A 24,405-nucleotide genomic window follows, 5' to 3' on the forward strand; every position below is an offset into this window, starting at 1 on the left:
AGTTTGGTAGGCCCTGTCGCTGAAATGATTGGTTTGTTAAAGTGTGCATGTCCTATTTTAACAACATCAGGGTGGGTGGGAGGGCCCAAGGACAATTCCATCTTGCAACTCTTTTTTTGGCATTATGTGACCGTTTAACAGTCGTTTGCCATGAGCACAAAGTAAAACAAAATTAAAACAAAATTAAACAAATTAAACCAAAAGTATAATATAACTTATAAACACTACACTTGAAAGCTTGAGCCTTTAAATGAAAAAGTCACTCTTCATTGCACGAAGATTTGCAACAGGGACAGTTTTTTTGTTCACAAAGTCAACAAATAACACTTTGACCCTGTCTGTCTTTGACATACTTGATGGGATCTCAATGATGAATGCTCTGTACCATGGTTGGAGGAGGTATTGTGGCCCCGGTACCAAATTGGGTACCGGGGCCACTCCACTACGCAGTCCAGAAAGCTACCTCGGTGCAACGTTTTGGACTAAAAACAATATTGTGAGGTGTGAGGTGTTCAGAATAGACTGGAAATTAGTGGAAATGATTGTTATTGAATGCTATTGAGGTTAATAATAGCGTAGGAGTGGAAAACAACCAAAAAACAGGATTTTACCATTTTTTATGCTTTTTAAAAAATAAATCAGAACCCAAAACCCAAAATCAGAACCAAAACCTTTCGTCAGGTGTTTTGGCAAAACAAATCAGAACCAAAAACCTCAAGCTAATCAGAACCCAAAACCCAAAACACTAAAAGTGCCCGGTGCACACCCTTAGTTTTAATGTCAAGTTCCAGTCTGGCCCTGTAAATTACCCATACACTAGCATATATAAGGTAAGTTAAGTAAACGATTAATGCTATTTATTAATGCATCATATTTTCCCTTTTATAGGTTTTTACATTAACAGGGCTTTATGTTCTGAAAATTAAAAAATTGAAGGATATTTCAATTACAAAATAATAACCTTTTTTGGGCTAGAGATAAATTGTTTTTAAACATATTTGTTTGCAGGTAGCTGCTTCAAGAAAAAATGTTTTGAAAGAATATCAAAGCATCTAATTTACATACCACAACATCCTGCTGAAAAAGCAGAACACATGAAATAACATTTATTGTCAGTTGAAGTGAAGCTTCCTCTGTGTATTAAACACTGCGCTTGGAGAAAAAGATGATTTTATATTGTCCCATATGTGGCAAGCCTGTTTATTTTGGTAAGTTATTTTGTCTGCTTCGTGTTTGTGTATGTTGTCAGATACAAAGCTTTTATCAGAAAATAATCTTTTATCACCGTGTAGCTTATAAAAATCCAATGCATTTTATGTGCTTGTGCTTGATGTCATTTTTTATGAAAAGTATGAAGTAAACAAAAGATTTCACTTTTTCATTTAGGTATGTGCAGCTGAGGAGCTAGTCATCTGTATTTATTAAATTGCTTAATGTTTTTGTTATATTTGCCAGGCTTCTTACAGCAGGCAGGAAATGAGTTTACTGTATACAGCAGCAACAAACTTTTTTGCATTTAATAGCATTATAAATAAATTTTGTTTTCAGCGTGTATCACTCCTTAAGAAGGGATAATTGATTAGTCTCTTGCTCCTTTCTTAAAACCGCATTAGCATTATCTGTTTTGGAGATACAAATTACTTACTAATTGTGAAATTTCATGAGAGTATATAATCAAGTAAAGCTTCTGAATTAGAAAGTCTAGTAAAAGGACAACTTTGATACTCCTGTACCACCAAGAAAGCAGCTAGCAATAGGCATCATTGAATCATATAACTATTTGTTGTTATAGCCGGGCCCCGAAACTTTTGAGCCCAATCCCACTTGTAACCACCACAACAGTTTATTTTTTGTAAACCTATTACAGTGCCAGAGTCAGGCAGAATAATGAGTCTCCTCTATTTTATCTCACATATACGAAGCAGGTTCACCCTTATTTACCCTTTTACAGTTTTTCATTTTTGTTTTCCATATTTTTAACTGATTATCCCTACATAATGCAATCTGCTACTAAAATAAATCCCTATTTGTTTTCTAGAAGGAATGTGTCAAGAACACTATTAAGATGTTGCACAAATAATTAGTTATAAAATGCACTTATTTTAATTTTATTTTTTTTATCATTTTTATTTTAAATCAATTGTAGTTTAGCTTTCTTATCTGTAAAACAGACAGCCAGGTGTAGCGTTAAACCTAAAAAAATTAATACACTTCATAGATAAGGCAAGTTAACATATGACAAAACTGACAAGAAAAGTATTTATAGCCAACAACACAGCAGTTATTCCAGATTATTTAGAAATTGAGTGTAAGCACACAAGAAAGTGGATTTACATGCATTTTTATTTTAAGGGGCAAAATAAAACAAAGCAATCGGGGTTTCTGTCTTGCGTTCTACATGTTCTACATTTGGAGAGTAGGATGAAAGCAATATTGGTTGTGTGATAAGGCCCTATCAACAGTACAGATCATATTATATCATTCTACATAGTGGGAATAAAAGTTGTTCTTTAAATTGGTTTCATCGTCCATGCTGTGATTGCTTTACTTTATCTGCCTCAACCTAGTGTTGAAAGAAATCAGGATTGAGTCAATGTAATATCATGCAGGGTGCAATCTTTTCTGTCAGCAGTTAACTTTACATGACTTTATTTACTGGCACATTGGAGCACAATGTACACATTGCAATTTTAGTTAAAGTAAAACATTCAGAAATTTGGCTCAGTTTCTAGTCGTGTTTTTCTGCAGGTATTTAACCTATTCTAAAGACAGAAAAATAGTATAATAACGATTCTTGTCCTAAAATATATCATAGTAACATCACTAGGTTTGTTTCTTTACTGTGATCCCTTATGGGACAAATTATGTATGTAGAATGTAGACCCTGTGCTTTGACCTATTGGAAGATACTAATTACCGACGTAACTCTCATGTGTATAAAGTTATAACATTGCTCTGATGATGTGCCCTGATGATATGCCATGGAGGGAAATAAATAAATTGAAAGCAATGCGATCTAGTCTGTTACATGCCTAAATAAATTGTTGTATAGCATGATATCCAATTGCCTGTTATGCATAGTGATTCAAAATCAATGATGCTCTAGACTTCCTGAAAATGTATAGATCACTACAGTATTGTATAAATAGTAAGGGGAGCTCCAAATTGAGTCTCCTTAAGTAATATGCAGAAACTAGCACCAATAGGGAAAGTTAACATGTTTGTAACACTCCTTTACTTCAGCAGTTTAAGGGGTGTATGTGCGTCTTCTCACAGTTTCTTAAAAACCACCTCTGAATATTTATTAAAGGACAGATTGAAAAATAATGGGATGAATAATTTAATTGGTGGTTGTTAGCATAAAAGAAACTATCACAGTGTATCAAATTCACATGGGAATGCACATAAACAATGTAAAGGTTACAATAGAAAAATACTTTCAATGTGGGACAACTGAACAATAATGAAAATCAACATAAGTAATATAACACGGTGGGTTCACTTACACATCACACTTACACATGCACACAGGCTCACGCCACACCCCTAGGTCTAACTAGGCAAAATAAAAGACAATGTAGTATAACAGTTCTAAACTGTCACAAAAATAAGGAAGGAGATTACGCACAGCAGCAACCCTTTCTGATCAGGCATTCTTTTACTTGAAGTCCTCAAAGGTCACTAGCAATTATTAATCTTTTATTATTAGTCTTTATTTATAGGGCACCACAAGGTTTCTGCAGCACCGTACAGAATACAGACAGAGGACCATACATTGTAGGACAGAACAATAAACAAAACATTCTAAGACCTCAAAGCTCCAACCATAGCTTGCACATTGAAGATGGAGCAGAAGAATAGGTAGTGAACAGAAGAAAAGAGGGCCCTGCTCATGAGAGCTTACATCCTAAAGGGAGGGCAAACAGACAGGAGGCACAATGGGGAGTCAGAGAGGATCAATTGCAAGAGAAGCGAGTGGCGGGATAGGGGAAGAGAGGTGTGGAGGTCAGGCATGGAGAGCAGGTTTGGTGGATGGCTGGTAGGCTTTGAGGAAGAAGTGAGTTTTAAGTGCCCGTTTGAAGGTGTACAAATAAGGAGACAGTCGGATGGAGCGTGGGAGGTCGTTCCAGTGGAGGGGGGCAGCCCAGGTGTAATCTTGGATTCTGGAGTGGGATGAGATGATCAGAGAGGAGGAGAGGCTACGGTCATTGGCCGAACAGAGGAAACGTGATGGATGTAAGTAAAGAGGAGGTTGGAGATGTAAGGGGCAGTGGATTGGGAGACTGACTTGTTGGTGAGGGTGAGGAGTTTGAAAAGAATTCTGTAGGGTAATGGATGCCAGTGTAAGGCAAGGCATAGAGGGGAGGCAGAAGAGGAGCAGTGGGGGAGGTAGATGAGTCTCGTAGCAGTGGTAAGTATAGACCTGAGGGGGGCAAGGTGGGAGAGGCGGAGGCTGGGGAGGAGAATTTTACAGTAATCAACACAGGAAATGATGAGTGCATGGATGATGATTTTAGTGGCATCCTAAGATAGAAAGGGCTGGATGCGAGTGATATTAGGGAGTTTGAAGCGACAGGATTAGGCGAAAGATTGAAGTAGGGGGCAAAGAATTAAGGAGGAGTCAAGGATGACACCCAGGCAGCAAAGCTGGGGAACAGATGAGATGGTGGTATTGTTAACAGTGTTAAACAGATCAAGATGGGAAGAAGATCTAGAAGGAGGAAAGACAATGAGTTCAGTTTTGACAATGTTAATTTTGAGAAAATGTGAAGACATCCAAGAGGAGCTAGCGGAAAGGCAGTCAGATACACAAGAGAGTAGCAGAGGGGAAAGATCAGGAGAAAAGATGTAGAGTTAAATGTCATCATCATAGAGGTGATATTGGAGACCGTAAGAGTGATGAGACCACCCAGGAATGTAATGTAGAGTGAAAAGAGTAGAGGTCCAAGAACCAAGCCCTGATGATCTCCTATAAGAAGGGCATAGGGGGGGAAGGATAATCCATAAATGGATACAGAGAAGGAGCGGTTGGCAATTCACCAAAGTCAGGAGTCTACTTCATTGGACTCACTTGAAAAGTAGTCACCAGGCTAAAAAATAGTCACTAGGTCCCCTGCGTGGGATAATACTCCACATTCAGAGGAAGGGTGCAAACTCTCCCTTCTCTGACACTCTCATAGTCTCTGGCATTCCTCACTCACGTGCATGTGCACAAGGCCTGATTAAGGGATATATTGGTTAACATACCCATAATGCCCTCCCCATGTTTCAATGTTTACATTCGTATTCAGCAACAAGCAAAACATCATACTGCACATGCACAACAACCAATTAATGCACATAGGGAGTTATATATTGACATTTATTATATCATTTAAGTCATATATTTGGAACTTATTAATGAATATTCAAGAGTATTTTACATTCAAATTTAGACAGACTGTGCTATTCGTTTTTACCTGTTCTTGCAGCTGTGACTACCTGTCTTGCTTGTTCTTGCAGCTTTGTTGTCGTTTAGCTGGGTTCTAGAAAGTTGGGGTCCTGTATAGAAAAGATGCAAAAATTGTATTTTAATGCAGAATGTTAACAAACTCTGAATGATTAATCTGATTAGTTCAGATACAAAAAATTGATTGTCAGGACTGACACTCTTTAGACCAGAGCCAGCCAGGATTTATTCCCCAAGAGACAAAACACAAGTTTAAAAGAAACAAATAATGTAAGAATAGAGTCCATTCATGGAACTAGTAGTGCAAATATAGGGCCTGATTCATTGAGGAAAGTAAAGCAAAAAAATTAGTAACTTTAAACCTTGGCAAAATCATGTTGCATTGGAGGGGGAGCTAAGTTTAAAATGTAAGGACAGATGGGGAAGGGCATGTCCTAGATCAAGTTTAAATTTCAGCATAAAAATAAATATATCAAGTATTTGTGCGCTACATGAAAAAACAGCCAATATTTAACTTATGTGCAAAATAATAAACTAATGTCCAGGAGAAGACTTACTCATTGTTTTGCTTTGCTTTCTTTAATGAATCAGGCCCATAGAGTCCATTCAAATGACTTCTAGTATAAAAATCAGGTTTGTTATTTGGAATGTAATTGTATCCATGATCATTGAAGCTCAGTATCCAGTGTTTCCCAAACCTTGCCATTTAAATCATGAAGCTTAAAAACCCTGGTTTGGGAAACATTGAATACGTGATGATCCCTCTTCCAAATGTGTTCTGGGTGGCCAATTAGTGGATAACCCTGTGAGGGGGTCCCCGTAGGGTGTATGCTTACAAGATGGTTTCTTTAAAAACTGCACATCAAACAAATTCCTGATGGGGAACACGGGGTCTGTACCTCACGGCAAAATATAAACAGCATATAAATATGAGAGACGGGGTCAATTACCCACACGGCAGTAGATTCTCAAAGCTGCAATATTTCCTCAGGTAGTCCTAAACGATTATCTTCCAGTTAGATCAACGCGTTTCGAATCCAGTAGATTCTTTTTCAAGATCTTGAATAGGTAGCGAACTGAAATATGCTGTTTATATTTTGCCGTGAGGTACGCTCCTAGAAGCAGACAAATTTCTGCGGTTTTATATATATTTTAATCATTTGCAATAAATGGTATTATGCTATGATTTTATCTTTTGTGCACATGTTTTATTGCTGGAGACCACAGTAGAGACAGACCCCGTGTTCCCCATCAGGAATTTGTTTGATGTGCAGTTTTTAAAGAAACCATCTTGTAAGCATACACCCTACGGTGACCCCCTCACGTGGTTATCCACTAATTGGCCACCCAGAACACATTTGGAAGAGGGATCATCTTTGAGGACATCTTAAATATCCCCATATAAATGTTGGGACTTTACTGCTCTATGTATATTTTCTTCTTATGTTACAGTTATCCATGTTAGATGCTGGCATTCTTATGTATGTGAACCTTTCAACGCTGTGAGTTATCATTTTCCTTGTCATACATTTATTTGGGGAGCAGGTGGCTCTTTATATGTTGACTCAGGCTGCTCCTTGGTGACACAACAGCGCTCATTCTTGATTACATTGCTCTATTATACATTGAATACATGATGTTGGGCTTTAAAGATCATGGATACAAAAAAAATGGACTAGAGATATTTGTGTATTTATGTAGGGACTACAAGGAAACTGTCCCTATTTGTGTGAATTTTTGCATATTGCTTTGGACTTTCAATTTAGAGCAGCATTTAGGGATAATTTCTAATTGGTAAATTTGTTAAGTGAGAGCTGAGTAGATTTGATTTGCAAAAAGTTTGGGCCTCCTGCCATTGTTAAGGACAATTTGTATTGCCTTTTCTGGATCACCTTTGTTTATTCAATTTGTTAACGATACCAGTTTGCTCTTTTAGTTTTCACAATCCTGAAATATGGGTAAAGTAATGATTCACCAACTGTAACATAATAAATTAATGTCTAAGAAAGAACTGATATGCTGAATTAAACATGTGTAGTGGCGAGACTCATGGTCAAGTATAAGAATAATAGGAAGCTAAAAGAAATTCTCAAATTGATCTCCAATGTTGTAAGTTAATGTGTTAGAATTATCCTCTTTGACCACTATGTATATATATTTATATATTATTTCATTATTTATTATTTATCAAACTAATATCATTATAATAATAATAGTAATGGGACCTACAAATAAACATTCATGTTATACCACACAATAGTGTCCCCAGTTCATATTATGCCACATAGTTGTGCCCCAGATCATATTATGACTCACACCTGTGCCCCCCAGTTTTATTCCACCTAGTTGTGGTCCCAATTCACATTAAGCCTCACAGTTGTACCCCCAGTTCCTCCTATGCCTCATGTTTTGCCCCAATTCATGTTAAGCCCCATACTTGTGCACCTAGTTTCTCCTATGCCTTATAGTTTTGTCCCAATTCATGTTAAGCCCCATAGTTGTGCCCCCAGTTCCTCCAATGCCTCAGCAACTCTTGCTAATACCAAAAATGCTGGATGCTGGTGGTTCAATTTCACATCACGCAAGTCAGCGACATCAACATTTAAAGCGGAATTTTAAGATAAGAGTTAGGGTTAGGCTGTACCTGCTACTATTCCACTTTAAATTTACATATTTCCATGTCGCTCACTTGTGTGACGTCAAATTGAAGCGCCAGAATCCAGTATCTTCGGTATTACCAACAGTCACACTGTTTTCGGAAATCTACGCTGTCTGTATTAAGGTAATTCTACATTTAAATCATTTAGTTGTTACAGTTCTCAGGGTTTTTTGGTCACTATAGTGGGTGTCGCTAGTCAAAGCACCGGAATACCATACCCAACCCAAAATCAATACTTTAACAAAAGCAGTACAAAAGCTTTATTTTACAATGTATTAAAACATGCAAAAATGCCAACAACAAATACATTCCTAATATTAAAAACAAATGTCATGACCATGGCATTCTAATGAAAAGCATAATATGTATAAAAAATTGGTGTGTAAACAACCTCAATTCTGAATAACAGATGCACAATTTAGACAGTTCAGAAAGCATCAATGTTGCAACACGTTACTCCCACATGGTGGGTACATCCAAAAGGTAGCTGTGGCAATATAACTGAGTGCAGTTCAGGTGGTTTGATATAATATAGTATGTTTATATGTGTGAAAATGTAAGTAACAAAGTATGTCGTACTATAGGATTTGAGAAAATATTGTAGCCTAAATTGCAGCAGCCAAAGGCAAATTTCTAGAAACAGCCAATCTGAATATTGCACAACATACTTACACAGATAGCAATGCTTCAAAAGATGAGCAATCTAAGACACCCAAATCACAATAAACAGGTTTAATAGCCCACTTCAAATTCATTGTCTACTGTAAGGTGAGTGTAGTTAGGTTACATTCACCCAAATGAAGACACATATACTTCTGTCAGGAGTCATATCTTTTGCACTGGCTAGAGGGCAGGTCAACTGTTGGCAACCATGAATCCTTAACTGAACTGCCTATGTATTTTAGCTCTAGAGAAAGCTGTTGATTTCATGCCACACCGGCAGTCTTGTGAAAATCCAACAGCTTGGAGTGTGTAGCCCAGTGATTTACTGTAGCATCATGCTCACTGCTAGAAATAGTCACAACACTTGTTTCAAAAGTTGCGCAGCACCTATTGCCACGAAAGAGGCATTGGAGATCACCAAATGAGAAACATAGATAGCAACAGCAATCACAGTTGATAGCAATAAAGGTTGAACTCACTGTCACACATTGCACCAGCTACCTTTCATTTTGGTCACTGTTCTTATCTGTTTCCCTTGGTTCTCACTCCCTGCATTCACTTGCTGGTCTAAACTGAGCATGCGCACACCTGGTCTTTTCAAAACTTCCTGCATTCTCTTGATTGGCTAATTGTCTGTCAGCTCTGTCGATTTAAAGCACCTGCTTCTCTACTAAGCTGCCAGATTTTGAGGTCTCCTTACCTGTTAGGGCGCTGTTCTCTCTGGCTCCCTTCTACACATCGGTATCCTGTGTTACCTGTTCAAGACCTGTGGTATTATTGCAAGAACCTCATGCCTCATCATTGGTCCAGTCCTCAAGCTATTCAGTTTCCATCGATCTCAGTGCATCAGTTCTCTGCAGGTCACCACCTCTCAGTTGGTATCCTGTGTTACCTGTTACACGATCACGACCTGTGGTATTGTTGCAGGAACCTCGTGCCTCAAAATCAGTACTGTTCTCACTATTCGCTTTCTAAACACCTCAGCACTTTGGTTCACTGCCGTTCACCTGAAGCTCTGCATTGATCGTCCAGCAGTAATGCTCCATCTCGATTCCATCTCACCCTGCTCTAATCTCCCTTAGAAAACCGCGACATGCAGCTAGAGAGCAGCGAAGTCCATATTCCCTTGCGGGGATCCTTGGTGAATACCTCTACCGTTAGACTCCGTACCTCTCTGGGGAAAAGTCTATCTAGAGCGGGGCTTTGACGTCTACTCCAAACTCAGGCTCCGTAACGCTCACTGGGTCAAGTGTGAAAGTTGGTATGAAAGAGGTATGAAGAATGCTTGGTCAGGACATTATTAAGCTACATTTAGAAAACAAAAAACCACTTGTGAGAGCATATTATGGTATCTTTTATTGGAAATAACATCAAAACAATGATCTACATAATCAAAGACAACAAATAAGTTCCATATAACAGGCATATGTTTTGTCGCTATTTAAAAGTGGAATAGATTATATGTACAGAGCATCATTTTCTTATCATTGACACTTGTAATGAAAACAAAATAGAACAACTATAGTTTTTAATAAGGGTTGATAAGATGTTTTATTCTTTAATATGGTGCTCAATCACTTCCGCCTGTAGCTCCGCATTATGCAGAAATTGGTAAGGAATTGTATTACTAGTGGGCTGATAAAGAGCTGGTCGCAGAATGGGATAACTTTCTGTTAAAAAAAGAACAAGAAATAGCGTACACATGTCCAGATGCATCCGCTTCCGCATCGGCAGTTTTGATTATAACAAGTCATCAGTAGCAGTGAGCATTTACATCTGCTCTACAGCAGGTGGAAATATACTGCTCCTAACAGATGTATATATGTTTTTCTATCCAGACACAGCCAGGCATACGTGATATAAGGGCTATGCTGAACTAATACGCCTCGAGCTGGAACTATCCAATCCAGTACTAGAGTTTGTCATACAGACTACTGTGAATACACATGCAGCAAGCACTTTCTAAGTTTATATGGGCAGGCCGTAGCCTTAGGGTTCGAATGCGAATTGTTACCAAACACCAAACAGCTGGAGGTCTGGGACTACAAAACCTATTAAAGTATTATCAAGCAACACCTATCCCAATGTATTCTTTGGCATTCACCTCCCAGCAGTGGGTTTGAATCAGGCATACTACAACTATACTCTCCATATTCATTACTATGGGTCCCGCTCCAACCCTGGACCAGACACCGGGCTCAAATCCCCATATCACAATTTTCCATATCCATTTGGGACCAGGTATCCCAGACCTATAAATTATCCATTATTAGTTCTCCTTTGGCATAATAAAAATTTCCCAGCAGGCTAGGACCATAAAATGTTTCACAACTGGACCTCACATAATTTGCTATTTGTCTGGGACCTGGCCCCGAGAAGATTTTTCCCTACATTTTCAGAACTACAACACAATTAGATTTACCACACAAGATATTTTATCAATATCTTCTAATACAACGTTTCTTTTATTCCATGCAAACACCTCTCCTATCGAATCAATGCTCGGCTCTGGAATCTCTGTTACTCTCCCATAACAAAAGGTCTAATATCTACCTTGTATCAATTAATCAATAGCTACAATCTACCAATAAAAAACCCTCTTGACCTGGCCTTGGAGTGGGATGTGGGGGAAACCCTGAGTCCTAAAGAATGGACAAAAATTACGTCCAATCTACTTAAATCATCAATTTCAATCAGAGTATTTAGTCCCCTCCCGTCTTCATGCTATGTTTCCTAACTCGGTTGACCAATGCTGGAGAGGTTGTGGCTTTCGTGGTACCCTGCTGTACGTTTAGTGAAGATTTCCAAACATACAGACCTATTTACAGCAAATCCATACTCTTGTTGAATCTATTACGCTGTTATACTCTTATTTCACCAGACCGCTTCCTAACATCACCCAGCCTATACAAAAGCTAATGAAACACATTTTGAATACAGCTAAATGCTTAATAGCAGCATTTTGGAAAAGTACCTCCGCCCCTCACTCTCTGCCACTATACAGTCATGGGCAAAAGTTTTGAGAATGACAAAAATACTATTTTTCACAAAGTGTGCTGCCTCAGTTTTTATTATGGCAATTTACATATACTCCAGAATGTCATTAAGAGTAATCAGATGAATTGCAATTAACTTCAAAGTCCCTCTTTGCCATGACAATGAACTTTATCACAAAAACAGCATTTTCACTGTTTTTCAGCCTTGCCACAAAAGGACCAGCTGACATCAGGTCAGTGATTCTCTTGTTAACACAGGTGAGAGTGTTGATGAGGATAATACTGGAGATCACTCTGTCATGCTGATTGAGTTAGAATAACAGACTGGAAGCTTTAAAAGGAGGGTGGTGCTTGAAATCATTGTTCTTCCTCTATTAAGCATGGTTATCTGCAATGAAACACGTGCAGTCATCATTGCTTTGCACAAAAAGGGCTTCACAGGCAAGGACTTTGCTGCTAGTAAGAGTGCACCTAAATCAACCATTTATCGGATCATCAAGAACTTCAAGGAGAGAGGTTCAATAGTTGTGAAAAAGGCTGCAGGGCGCCCAAGAATGTCCAGCAAGCACCAGGACCATCTCCTAAAGTTGATTCAGCTGTGGGATTGAAGGCACCACCAGTGCAGAGCTTGCTCAGGAGTGGCAGCAGGCAGGTGTAAGTGCATCTGCACGCACAGTGAGGCAAAGACTTTTGGAGGATGGCCTGGTGTCAAGAAGGCCAGCAAAGAAGCCACTTCTCTCCAGGAAATACATCAGGGACAGACTGATATTCTGCAAAACGTACAGGGATTGGACTGCTGAGGACTGGGGTAAAGTCATTTTCTCTGATGAATCCCATTTCAGATTGTTTGGGGCATCTGGGAAAAATGCTTGTCTGGAGAAGGAAAGGTGAGTGCTACCATCAGTCCTGTGTCATGCCAACAGTAAAGCATCCTGAGACCATTCATTTGTGGGGTTGCATCTCAGCCAAGGGAGTGGACTCACAAATTTTCCTAAAAACACAGCCATGAATAAAGAATGGTACCAAAACATCCTTCAAGAGCAACTTCTCCCAACCATCCAAGAACAGTGTGGTGACGAACAATGCCTTTTCCAGCATGATGGAGCACCTTGACATAAGGCAAAAGTGATAACTCAGTGGCTCGGGGATCAAAACATCGAAATCTTGGGTCCATGGCCAGGAAACTTATCAGATCTTAATCCCATTGAGAACTTGTGGTCAATCCTCAAGAGGTGGGGGGACAAACAGTATACCATAACAACATTTGTAAAAAAAGGTCTTAAAAAAATATATTTTATGTGATCTATTTATCAACTATCAAAAACCAATAAAATTATTTTCTCAAAAAAAAAAACAACAAAACTCCAGATGGGGCTTGGAATATTTATGTTGTTTATAAAAGTTAAGGTACAGCATCACATAAGCCTCCAATTGCTCCGAGCATGTGCAAAAGGATTGCAGATAGGATGTGCTACATAAACTGGCGTACATCCCACTCTGTATCATCCCCTAGGTATATAATATATATACATGCATGGATGCCATGAATAAATGAATATAGTCAGCATACAAATTACATAAATTACAAGTACAAGTCATACAAGTACAATTGCAAGTAGCATAAACAATATATAATTACAAGTTAAAGTAAAAAAAAAGTACAAGTTAAAAAATAAAAACATAACACTCCCACAAATACAAGTTAAGCATAAAATTATAATAGTTACATTTTAGGTAGACAAATGAGGTGCAGACCTAAAACATATGGTAGAGAGGGGTCTGTTGGCGAGAGCTTGCATTATGCATAGCACTCTTGTCGGATCCTGGAGTTGTAGATTTCCAGTCATGACAAGTTTACTGAAAGTGATAAAGTATTTGCACTTTAGATACATCTCTTCAATACATTTTACAGTCCCTATAATAAAATGGTAAAAACACTCTACATGGTGAAATAGAGACATTTTGTTGTACAGTTGGTGAATATTGCAAAATGAGGGCATATCCTGGGCTTAAAATATCCAGGGGTGAATCTTTGAAACATGACATGGTTGCTGAATATTAGAGATAGCTGACAACAATTCAGGGGCTCAACGCAAATTGCATTTTATGGTGAATAAATCCACTGCAAAAAGCACTAGTTCTGAAATGGTTTATGTGCATGCTCCAATGTAAAAAAACATATTATATCCCAAAAACGCAAACTGTGTTCAATTCAACATGAACCCCTGATGAAATAAACATTACTAAAATCAAACATTATTTAGAACTACTAAATACTTATAACTATTAATTCACTACATCGACTAAAATACTTAAATGTGCTTCCACTTATGTGCTTCCATATATATATATATATATATATATATATATATATATATATATGTGTGTGTGTGTGTATATACTAATATACTTATCATAGCATCAGTACATCTTAGCAACTAAGATGTATTTAGCAACTTCAGGATGCTGAAATGCCATCTGTGCAATAGCACTGTGCAATGAGAGAGGAATACGCAATACAAAAATTCACCACCATGTAAACAAATCTGCATCAGTCCAGTGAACAAGATATCTAAACAGAAAATATACACTTGTAACCAAAATCATTAGCAGCCTTGCAGTTATTGAACGATTTGTTCCAGAGAATTGTTGAAACTAAAAAAAATATTATGGTATCCACATATGTATTTTTTGTGGTTTGCAGTGGAATAAAAATATAAAAATCAGGAAAATGTACTAAGTAGTTGCTTGTTCCACACAGAAATCCTTAAATGGGCTGGACAAATATTTTAAAATATAATAATCACCCATTAAACAAGCTTAAATAGAGAAACTGACTCATTCTCCTATTTTGTGTCACTGTGAAAGCTAGAAAATTATCAGAGGAGGTCAGACAGAAAATTGCAAGCATGAATGGATGACCTTAAGGCTACAAATCAATCTACAGAGACCTTGGTGCTCCTGTTTCTACCTGACCTGATGTTATTATGAAGGTTAAGGCCAATGGCACTGTAAGCCAACCTCCTTGGAAAGAGAAAGCTTGATAAAAGATTGTATGAATGGAGAAGAAAGGACCTCAATAAGCTACCAAACAGATTCAAACTGACCTTCAGATACAAGGTATAACAGTTTCAACTTGTACTATCCAACTTAATAAAAGGCCCAAGAAGGCCCCCTGCTGAAAGAGACATAAGAAAGCCTGGGTGGAGTTTGCCAAAACTCATCTGAACAGACCAACTTTCTTTGACAGACGACACCAAATTAGAGCTTTTTGGTGAAGCACATCATCACTATGACTACAGAAAGTAAAATTATAACAATACCGCGCTACAGTCAAACATGGAGGTTTGGGGCTGCTGTGCTGCATCTGGCAATGGGTGGCTTGAAGGTGTTCATAGTATCATGAAATCTGGAGATTATCAAGCAATTTTGGAGCTCAGTGTCAAAAAGCTGGGTCTCTGTTGAAGGTCATGGGTCTTCCAGTATGACTAACCACAAGCACATTTCAAAAGCACTCAGTATTGGTTCAAGACAAGCTGTGGGACTGTTCTGAAGTGTCCATAAATGATTCCAGATCTAAATCCTATAGAACACCTGTTGAGAGATCTGAAAACAGCAGTTGGGAGAAGGCACCCTTCAAGTCTGGGAGAACTGGGTCAGTTTGTAAAAGAAGAGTGGACCAAACTGCAGTAGAGAGGTTCAAGAAGCTCATCAATGGCTATAGGAATCGGTGTGATTTCAGTTATTTTAACCACTGACTGTGCTACCAATTATTATGTCTATGGTGTTGATGCAATTTCTTTTCTTTGTCTTATTTACACAGTATTGAACTCAGAATAAAAACAAAGGTTATGAATTTTAACAGAGAAAGAATTGTTTAGATTAAATGGTGTTGTTAATTTCACCCCATGTTTAGAGGAAATTGTGAGTTATTTGAAAAAAAAAAAAAAGTGCAAGGGTGCCAATATTTTTGGTGATGCCTGTATATGTTTAATAAACTAAGTTAAATAAGCCAATGAAAGAAAGATATCATCCCAGTGGTATTTACACAGTGATGTTCACAGAATTGCCACCAACGTAAGTCGCAAAACAGTGCATTAATGAAAAAGAGAGGAGAACAATCATGAAATACAGAATAATAATACCCACAACCTAAAATTTTACCTAAAATGACTACAATTCTACTAAACCATTGGAGAGATCTGTACAAATGAATAAATGTACAATTCCACAGTCGGCAATGGATCCTACTCAGTACCTGTAGAAACATAATATGAACCACTAATGAAGCAGACTCAAGAGATTTCAACCAAATGTTTATAAGAAACAACAAATATCAGTCCTCGTTCGAGTTTTAAGATGCTAGTATATTAAGCCGGTTAATCCATTTTGCTTCCAATTATAGTAATATTTTATGTATCTAATGGCATAAAACAAAAGTCCAGAATTTTGTGGGTAAAGTGCCTTGCAAAAGGAGACATGTTTAAATCCAAAGTCTTGAAATTTTTAAGAGCATTCTTGATTGAAAATCGATGTAAAGCAATATGCTCATTCTGGACTTTTTGTCTGCTTATAATTTGCTTCATGGGCATACAAGAAATCTGCTCTCACAGTAAAGACATTGTAGTAGCAGTAGTACTACTGTAGTAGTACCCATATTAAGATGCTCACAATTATAACAGATAAGTGGAAAACAACAGTTATCACAACCTGTACATCAGTAGATACAATGCTTCAAGGAAAGCCAACTTCTAGTCTCTGGAGGAGGTGTGTATGCTTTTTTTTATATTGATGCAAAAATAGATTTACATATGATGGGCCTGTGTATCCCATCTCAGTCCCCTGTAATTGGTAATAAAATGTATGTTCAAATATTTAGTAATTTTTATGAAGAATCACATCATTGATAAGCATCAAATAACAACAGGTAGCACAGAATGGTGTGGATTGGAGATTCTAGAACATATAACCATATCCATGCCTCCATTGTGTGGGATATTTGTTTACAAACTAGATAAATCTCCAGCCCACACAATAGTCAACAGGTGGACCAGATATTGTGGACTGGAGATGTATCACACAGTAAACAGTAACAGAAAGGCAACTGTTGGCAATGTATCTGTTTGACACCACTATTAATTTCTTGTTAGCCTATTATTTTCCCATTCTTTCCATATAAAAGGCAAACTATCTATTTATTAAAAACAAATGTCAGGATGTCATTGTCTGAGACAGGTTTTGCTTCTCAATATTTTAATTTGCTATGCAATGTTTTTTCTCTACGTTTCAACATTCATTTTTGTTTCAATATTTCTACAAAACATCACCCACTGCAAAACTTTCATTTTTATTTATAATTGTATGGAATTCTCAACCAAAATGTATATTGAGGGTATAACAAGCCGAATTATTCATCATTAGTTTTCTTTTATCATGAAGGGATTTTTTTAGCCTTTGTGTATTTTCGGTCACTAAATGTCAATAATTGTCAACATATTGATGGTTAACATAATACTCATTAACCAGCGGTACCTAACCAGAAAAGATTGCAGTCCACAGGCTGCAAGTTTTAGAACTTTTGACACTTTGGAACTGTTCTCCTAACTACATTAGGACAGTAAGGGGGGTATTCAATTGTTAGCGAGTTTGTAATTTCGTGCGAGTTAAGTCTTTTTTTCTTATTTTCGAGCGCGGAAACTTCTCCCGCAATTCTAATCTTTTTTTTTTTTTTTTTTACCGAAACGGTCTTATCGCGCTCCAACCGTTTGTCAATGTTAAAGTATAGGCTGGATGCGAGCCCTCAGCGGAAAAAGCTATTCAATTGTTTTTTAACGCTGTGGGTGAAACAGGCAAATCTGCTGTTTCATCTCGCACCTCCTTGGTCTGCTCAAAGAAATTTTTTTTTTATTAAGTTAAGAAAAATATACATTAAACTGAAAAAATAGGTGCGAAAGTCCATAAAAATAACCTAAAAACTGAAAAGTACTATTTTTTTAAAAAAAAAATAACAGTGTAATAATTAAAAAAAAATTCAAAGTTCCCCCTTTAAAAAAATCCATTAGTGGGGAGGGGGGGGGGTGGTTGTGCCTGACCTCAGTCAGCTTTCATCAAAATTGTGAAAGGTAGCATGTTATTTATGTATTTTTTAAAACCAAAAGCGTTTGCTCCCCACTCAATACTTAGTCTTAACCCTAGTGCTGGCAGGCTATTGCTGTGTGTGTTTAAATCTTTGAAACATTTTGCGTAAGGTTCCCCCTATTTTCATTGAACCAGCACTAGGCAAACCAGCCGGGGTGATAGGCACTATAACAGGGGGGTGGGGGAACGCAGGTTGGGTCCCACGGCCATAATGACTAAACACCCACAGACTGTTCAGCGCTGGCCTGGATTCTCTAGGGAGTGTGGTCCGCTGAAAAATGTAAGCGGGCCACCCCCCTAGGGACACCCAGTCCAGTGCCGATAGCACTAGGGCTCTTCCTACTACCCCTGGGCTGTGGGTAGTAGGGTAATAAATGGGGATTTTGTATAAAAAAAATAAAAAATAAAAATTTGACTTGTGGAACTACATGTCACAGCCAGCCATGTTGGCCTAAATAGTGTGGGCATGCTGCTACTTGTCTAACTACAAGCACCAGCGTACCCATGGCACCCAGGGCATGTTTGCACTTGTAGATCCACAAGTGCCAAAATGCTCTTACACCCACGGCTGGCTGTGATCTGTAGTTCCACAAAGCAAAATGTTAAATAAAAGCACAACACCCTCATTACAACCACAAATCTTTATTAAAAAATAATAAAACCCCAAGAAATACAGTAAACACCCTCATGTACACCATTGATGTTAATTAAAAACAAAAAAAAACAAAATACTCACCATGGACGAAATCCTCAGTTTTCTGATGCTTTACCTACACACACTCATTTACGCAAAGTCCCAACAAATATTTGTACCTTATAAATGTCCATGCTTGGCCAGTGTTCACGAAATGTTTGTAAATGGCAAAAAATTTACCTACTTGTAAAATCTATCTGCTGTCCAGGGGGGGGGGGGCATTGTTGCTTGCAGTGCTGGGGCCCTTCTTGATTGCAGTGTGGGGGCCCATTCTCTTGTGCAGTGCTTGGGCCTTTCTTGATTGCAGTGTGGGGGCCCATTCTCTTGTGCAGTGCTGGGGCCCTTCTTGATTGCAGTGTGGGGGCCCATTCTTTTGTGCAGTGCTGGGGCCCTTCTTGATTGCAGTGTGGGGGCTTATTCTCTTGTGCAGTGCTGGGGCCCTTCTTGATTGCAGTATGGGGGCCCATTCTCTTGTGCAGTGCTGGGGCCCTTCTTGATTGCAGTGTGGGGGCCCATTCTCTTGTGCAGTGCTGGGGCCCTTTTTGATTGCAGTGTGGGGGGGCCATTCTCTTGTGCAGTGCTGGGGCCCTTCTTAATTGCAGTGTGGGGGCCCATTCTCTTGTGCAGTGCTGGGGCCCTTCTTGATTGCAGTGTAGGGGCCCAATCTCCTTTACAGTGCTGGGGCCCTTCTTGATTGCATTAATTTTCTTTTATTTTTTTATACTAAAATAACTGCCTTAACCACTCCTCCTTTCAAACTCGCTAGGACCAATAATAGAGCGCGAGGGGGTGGATGCAGTGTTAACAATTGAATTGAGCGTTTTTTTTTAAAAAAAACGAGCGCAGGTTTTTTGGTTTTTTTTGAGCGCAGGATTTTCACCCTTCTCGCTAACAATTGAATACCCCCCTAAGACTGGTTCCTAAGGAGAGACTTGGTATGTTTTAATATGTGATGGTTTATCTGTGATTTAGTCCTTATACAATCAACATTGAACAATGTAGGCTACTGCAAGCTACCAGTCAGTTTTATACACATGGTACTTTTTTATGAGCTTGTTTTTAGCTTCATATATATTAATGGTTTGTATTTTGTTTTCAACTCTGGCTGACTCTTACTATGGCCTTTTATTAAATGACATACTGTTACATGTCATTAGAGTAATTTTAGTGCTGCTCAGTTAACACTTTTGTTGTATATCACTGTTGACAGGAACAGTAGAATCACTAGAGCAGCAGCAATATAGACTTTTAAGAGTATAATGCCAAATAGGGCTATTTTTTTTTTGTTTTGAGAAAATGGTGTCTGTCCTCTTCTGAGACCTGGGAATGGAGTAATGAACTGTCTCATTTGGTTCACGGTACCCTGACTGCAGCTTATAGCACTCAAACACAGCACTCTGAGCTGCTTCCTGATATGAAGAGGAAATCCTGTGACTTCACTGCAGAGGGTAGTCCCAGAGCAGTGCAAAAACTATAAGGTTTCGCCTGCATGCTAGCACCATGGGATCTAGGTCAATTGGATTTAATAGAACCAACTGTACTAGATACAATTTACATTAGATCATTTAGTGTCACTAAATAGAGACATCCATCAAAATCCAGGGTTTCTCTCAATTAAAACATAAATCAAAGTAAAACATGCCATCAGATTTCAAATAATACAGCACCCATTGTTAGAATCAGGAGATTATAATTGTTAGATTTCTTTGGGCTTGCGCTAATTTTTTAAAAGTTACAAAACACAGAATCTTGGAAATAATATGTTTTTCCTAATTGTGTTTACTTTGCCTCACATAGTAGAGTAAAAACAAAACATTTCATTTCTATAAATTGGTGAAGCCATGAAATGGTTAAAAATTGTAGGGAAAATACCTCATGAACTTTTAGGTGGGTAAATCAAGCCAAAGTGAAACTCTTATTTGATTCATTTTAAGTGTTATACAAACAAACCAAATTTACAGCACAGAGTTTTTTTATTGAACATTTTACACTTCAGCTTCACAAGCCTGTACTTATGTACTTGGTGTAGTGAAGTGATGTGAGGAAAAACATAGTGATGTGTTAATAAAATGGTATTAGACTTAGTCCATGAGACAATATTGCTTCTGAAAACAACTCTTTTTAACCGCTTTTGACTTGATTAGATTAAGAAAAATGAGAGCCAGAAAATGTCTGTTCAGGGATTTTTTTTCTCCATTTTCTCATTACAAACTGAATCATTATTGTATAAAGATTGTATAAGTCCATTTACTGTAGCTACATTTACATGGATAAGGCATCTGTACTTCCAATACTTCATTGAAACTCAAGCAATTAACTCATCCAAAGACAAATGAAAATGGAAATGTTTCATCTTGTACGTTATAAAATGTACACATTTTATTGTCTCTCAGTACGCTGTACAGAGTCACCAACTCACTCACATCAGTCCCTGCTTAATAGGACCTTACAGTCTAAATTCCCTAATACACACACAGACACACACACACACACACACACACACACACAGACAGAGACTAAGGTCAATTTAATAGCAGCTAATTAACCTACTAGTATGTTTTTGGAGTGTGGGAGGAAACCGGAGCACCCGGAGGAAACCCACGCAAACACAGGGAAACATACAAACTCCACACAGATAAGGCCATTGTCTGGAAGCGATCTCATGACCCCAGTGAGTCAGAAGTGCTAACCACTAAGCCATCGTGCTGCCCCATATACATATGTATCCTTTGCATATTCTGTGCTTAGGTCATTTATTATTGAGCAACCTGCAATAAGCGAGTCTGTTGTTTGCTCCTGTGCCACTCACAAACTACACAAAACATTTTGTTTTAAATAATTCATTTTAATTTATTTTTGTAATCATTAATTTATTTAACCTTTAATGTGCATATTACTTTGTGGGGGACGTGGCTTTAAAAGACGCATGAATATGTTTTACTTCAGACACAAATGTTTCCTAAAGCTCTTTTCAGAAATGTGAAGCACTTGACTTAATTGATGGAAGGACTCCTGTGGATAGAGAGAACATCAACGAGTGCCTATTTGAACAACCTATTCAGTCAAGTGAATATAGAGCAGATTGCATAACTGCTATCATTAGAGTGAATATTTTAAATGAACTGTCCTTTACTGCTGAGCATGCCCTTCAGGAAATCTATAGCAGAATTTTACTATTATCTTGTTTTGATGCACCATGCAGATTTGGGACCATGCAAAACTTTTAGTTGTGTATTTCAAACATTATGGTAAGATTACTAGTTTCATCACCAAATTAATTATAATGAATTATGATCACACAATATAGTATTAGCCACTACAACCAGAGGTTTATGTCATCCAATCACCTTTGGCCTTATTTAGAGTTAGGCATAGAAGAAGGGGCAGAACAGACGTCTCTTCTGATAAGCACATGCACAGTGGATGCATGTGCTAACCATGCCTGCTCAGAAGATGAGACGGCTCTGCTCTTTTCAAAGCAGAGTGGGGGCTCAGGAGCAGCATAATTACTTTGTATACTTATAATAGTTCTATATAATATTTATTATATATTATTATATACATATATTACTTTGGCAACTACTTTATGGGACACTTTTTGCTCTATCTAGGTGCATTTTAAAGAGGAAGTGTAATAATAAGCACAGATATAAGCAAGCAAGTTATATGGAAAAGTTTTCATTAATTAAACACCGTCTTTAAATGTTTTAATAGGCAGTACTTTGAGTTAACATTTTTACTTTTAGCAGTGAAAGGAGGATGCGGCGTCTTCAGGGTGTAATCACCCCCTTGTGACATGAGAGGAATATCCCCCGCTTCCCTTTAGCATTTCAGTATCGGAGTAACTGAGCTCTACTAACACTAGCACATATGCAGTTAGCATTAAAAGCTTTAGTCTGATACTTCTCCAGTCCATACAAGTAAATTGGATATTGTGACTTCACAATGAAAATGGGTTTTAATAAAAGAGAGTGGACAAATACAAATAGAGCCCAACTGTCCCTCATGTTTGGACAAGCTCCGGGATAATCAGGATAGTTCCCTAAAATCAGGACTATCCTGATGGAATTGGTAAAGGGAGGTAAAGGTATGTTATTTTATTGACTATTGAAGACAAAAATACAAACTATGGTGGATTATAAAATTACCTTTATTTTTATTTATAAAGTGCTTAAATAGAAAAATACAGGAAAAATGCTAAAATGCTTACTTTTATTGGCATAACCTATTCACAGAACTTCTGGTCCGATGCCTGTAATAGGTGCCAGTGGAATGTGAGAAGGAAGTGAATCCACACACGTTAGTAAATTTAGCCAGGAACGTTGGTACAGACAAGTAACTTGCAGTTGGTGAACAGCGGGCAAACAGGAAATATCTATCTATCTATCTATCTATCTATCTATCTATCTATCTATCTATCTATCTATCTATCTATCTATCTATCTATCTATTCCAGTCTTGTATATATTAGATATGCAGTCTTAGAGCCAATGTACTACTCATCTATGTAGAACACCTGTTTTTTATATGCAGGGCAGACACTATGGCACTATCTACTGCAGTTCCAATATCTTTTGCCCCCTACACAGCATAGACACGCGGCTTAATATCACGCAGCCAAATATACCGAAGGGGAGTCGGAAACTGCACACATAAGAGTTATCATAACTGTTTTTTCAACTGGATTCCCATTTATTATGTAATTTATTTTCCACCCCACCCTCAACATTAAATTAATAGCATTCCCATTTAATGTACTAAAATATTCCTTTGCCGTCAGAAGCCCCAACAGTAAGTGAATAATATTTTCATTTTATAAAGAGACCTATTTCTCCCTCCACCAGCCCTAACATTAAATTAATAGCATTGCCATTTAATAAACCTACATATTCCCCCACCTTCAACAGTAAATTAATAACATTCCCATTTATTAAACAGACATAATCACCCCTGCAAGCCCCGACATTAAATTAATACAATCCCATTTAATAAAATATGTATTTCCCTATGAGCCCCAAAACCAAATTAATATCTTACACATCTCCCCTACATTTAATAGAGTTTATTATTGCTAATAAAGACATCACCACCTTTTGAATATATTACCGGTTTATTTTTTATAGTTATATTGAATTAGCTATTTTTATTCTATAGTATTTATGTATCATATGTTTATGTACCATAAAGAAAATCCCCTCTTCTCTCCAGCATCCAGCCACCTCTGCCCCCGCTGTTATCTCCAGTCCCCCTCCTTTGTTTTCTCCAGCTCCCATTCCCCATTTTATCTTGCCACCTCTCATCCCTTTTCTATAGCCCACCCTTTCCCATTTTCTCCAGCCCCCCTCCTCCATGTACTCCAACCACCTCTCTGCATGTTCTCTCTGAAGTAATATAATTAACTTCTCCTCTTCTTTTGTCTTCTTGCTCGCTTCTCTGCTTCTTCTTGCTTCTTTGTCTTCCTGGCTTCTTCATACTGGCAGCGTTGTAACGTCACAACTCTGCCAGGAGCTGGCAGCTGGGCATCCTTTCCTCTGTTTCCGGGCTGGTCTGCAACCCTGCATGAAGTCAGCCAGCCGGAAAGTGTCCATTTCCAGCCAGTATGATATCATTGTGAAGCAGTTATACAGCGGCGAAGATAAATCATATTAACTTATCTTTATGGGCTTAATTCTGTGGGGAGACCTGGGGCTTTACAGTGTGGTAAAAACAAATTATGGAAGTTGAGATGCTGATGTATTGCCTGGGAAATTATACAGTTTAAGGCATATTTAGAGATGGCTTATGTCCATTTATCAGCAGTAAATAT

General features: G+C 38.0%; 1 protein-coding gene across 1 annotated transcript in view; it reads left to right on the top strand.

The window, feature by feature from the left end:
• Nucleotides 1–1,116: 1,116 nt before the first annotated feature.
• LOC142107590 (cysteine-rich protein 1-like) overlaps nt 1,117–24,405 on the top strand; it is a 46,157-nt gene continuing 22,868 nt past the window's right edge. Inside the window, exon 1 of the mRNA XM_075191102.1 lies at nt 1,117–1,208. Within this exon, the coding sequence (XP_075047203.1) occupies nt 1,166–1,208 (43 nt within the window). The 5' untranslated portion in view covers nt 1,117–1,165. The remainder of the gene's footprint in view (nt 1,209–24,405) is intronic.

This window comes from Mixophyes fleayi, chromosome 1 (assembly GCF_038048845.1).
Source record: "Mixophyes fleayi isolate aMixFle1 chromosome 1, aMixFle1.hap1, whole genome shotgun sequence".
Classification (NCBI taxonomy): Eukaryota; Metazoa; Chordata; class Amphibia; order Anura; family Limnodynastidae; genus Mixophyes; species Mixophyes fleayi.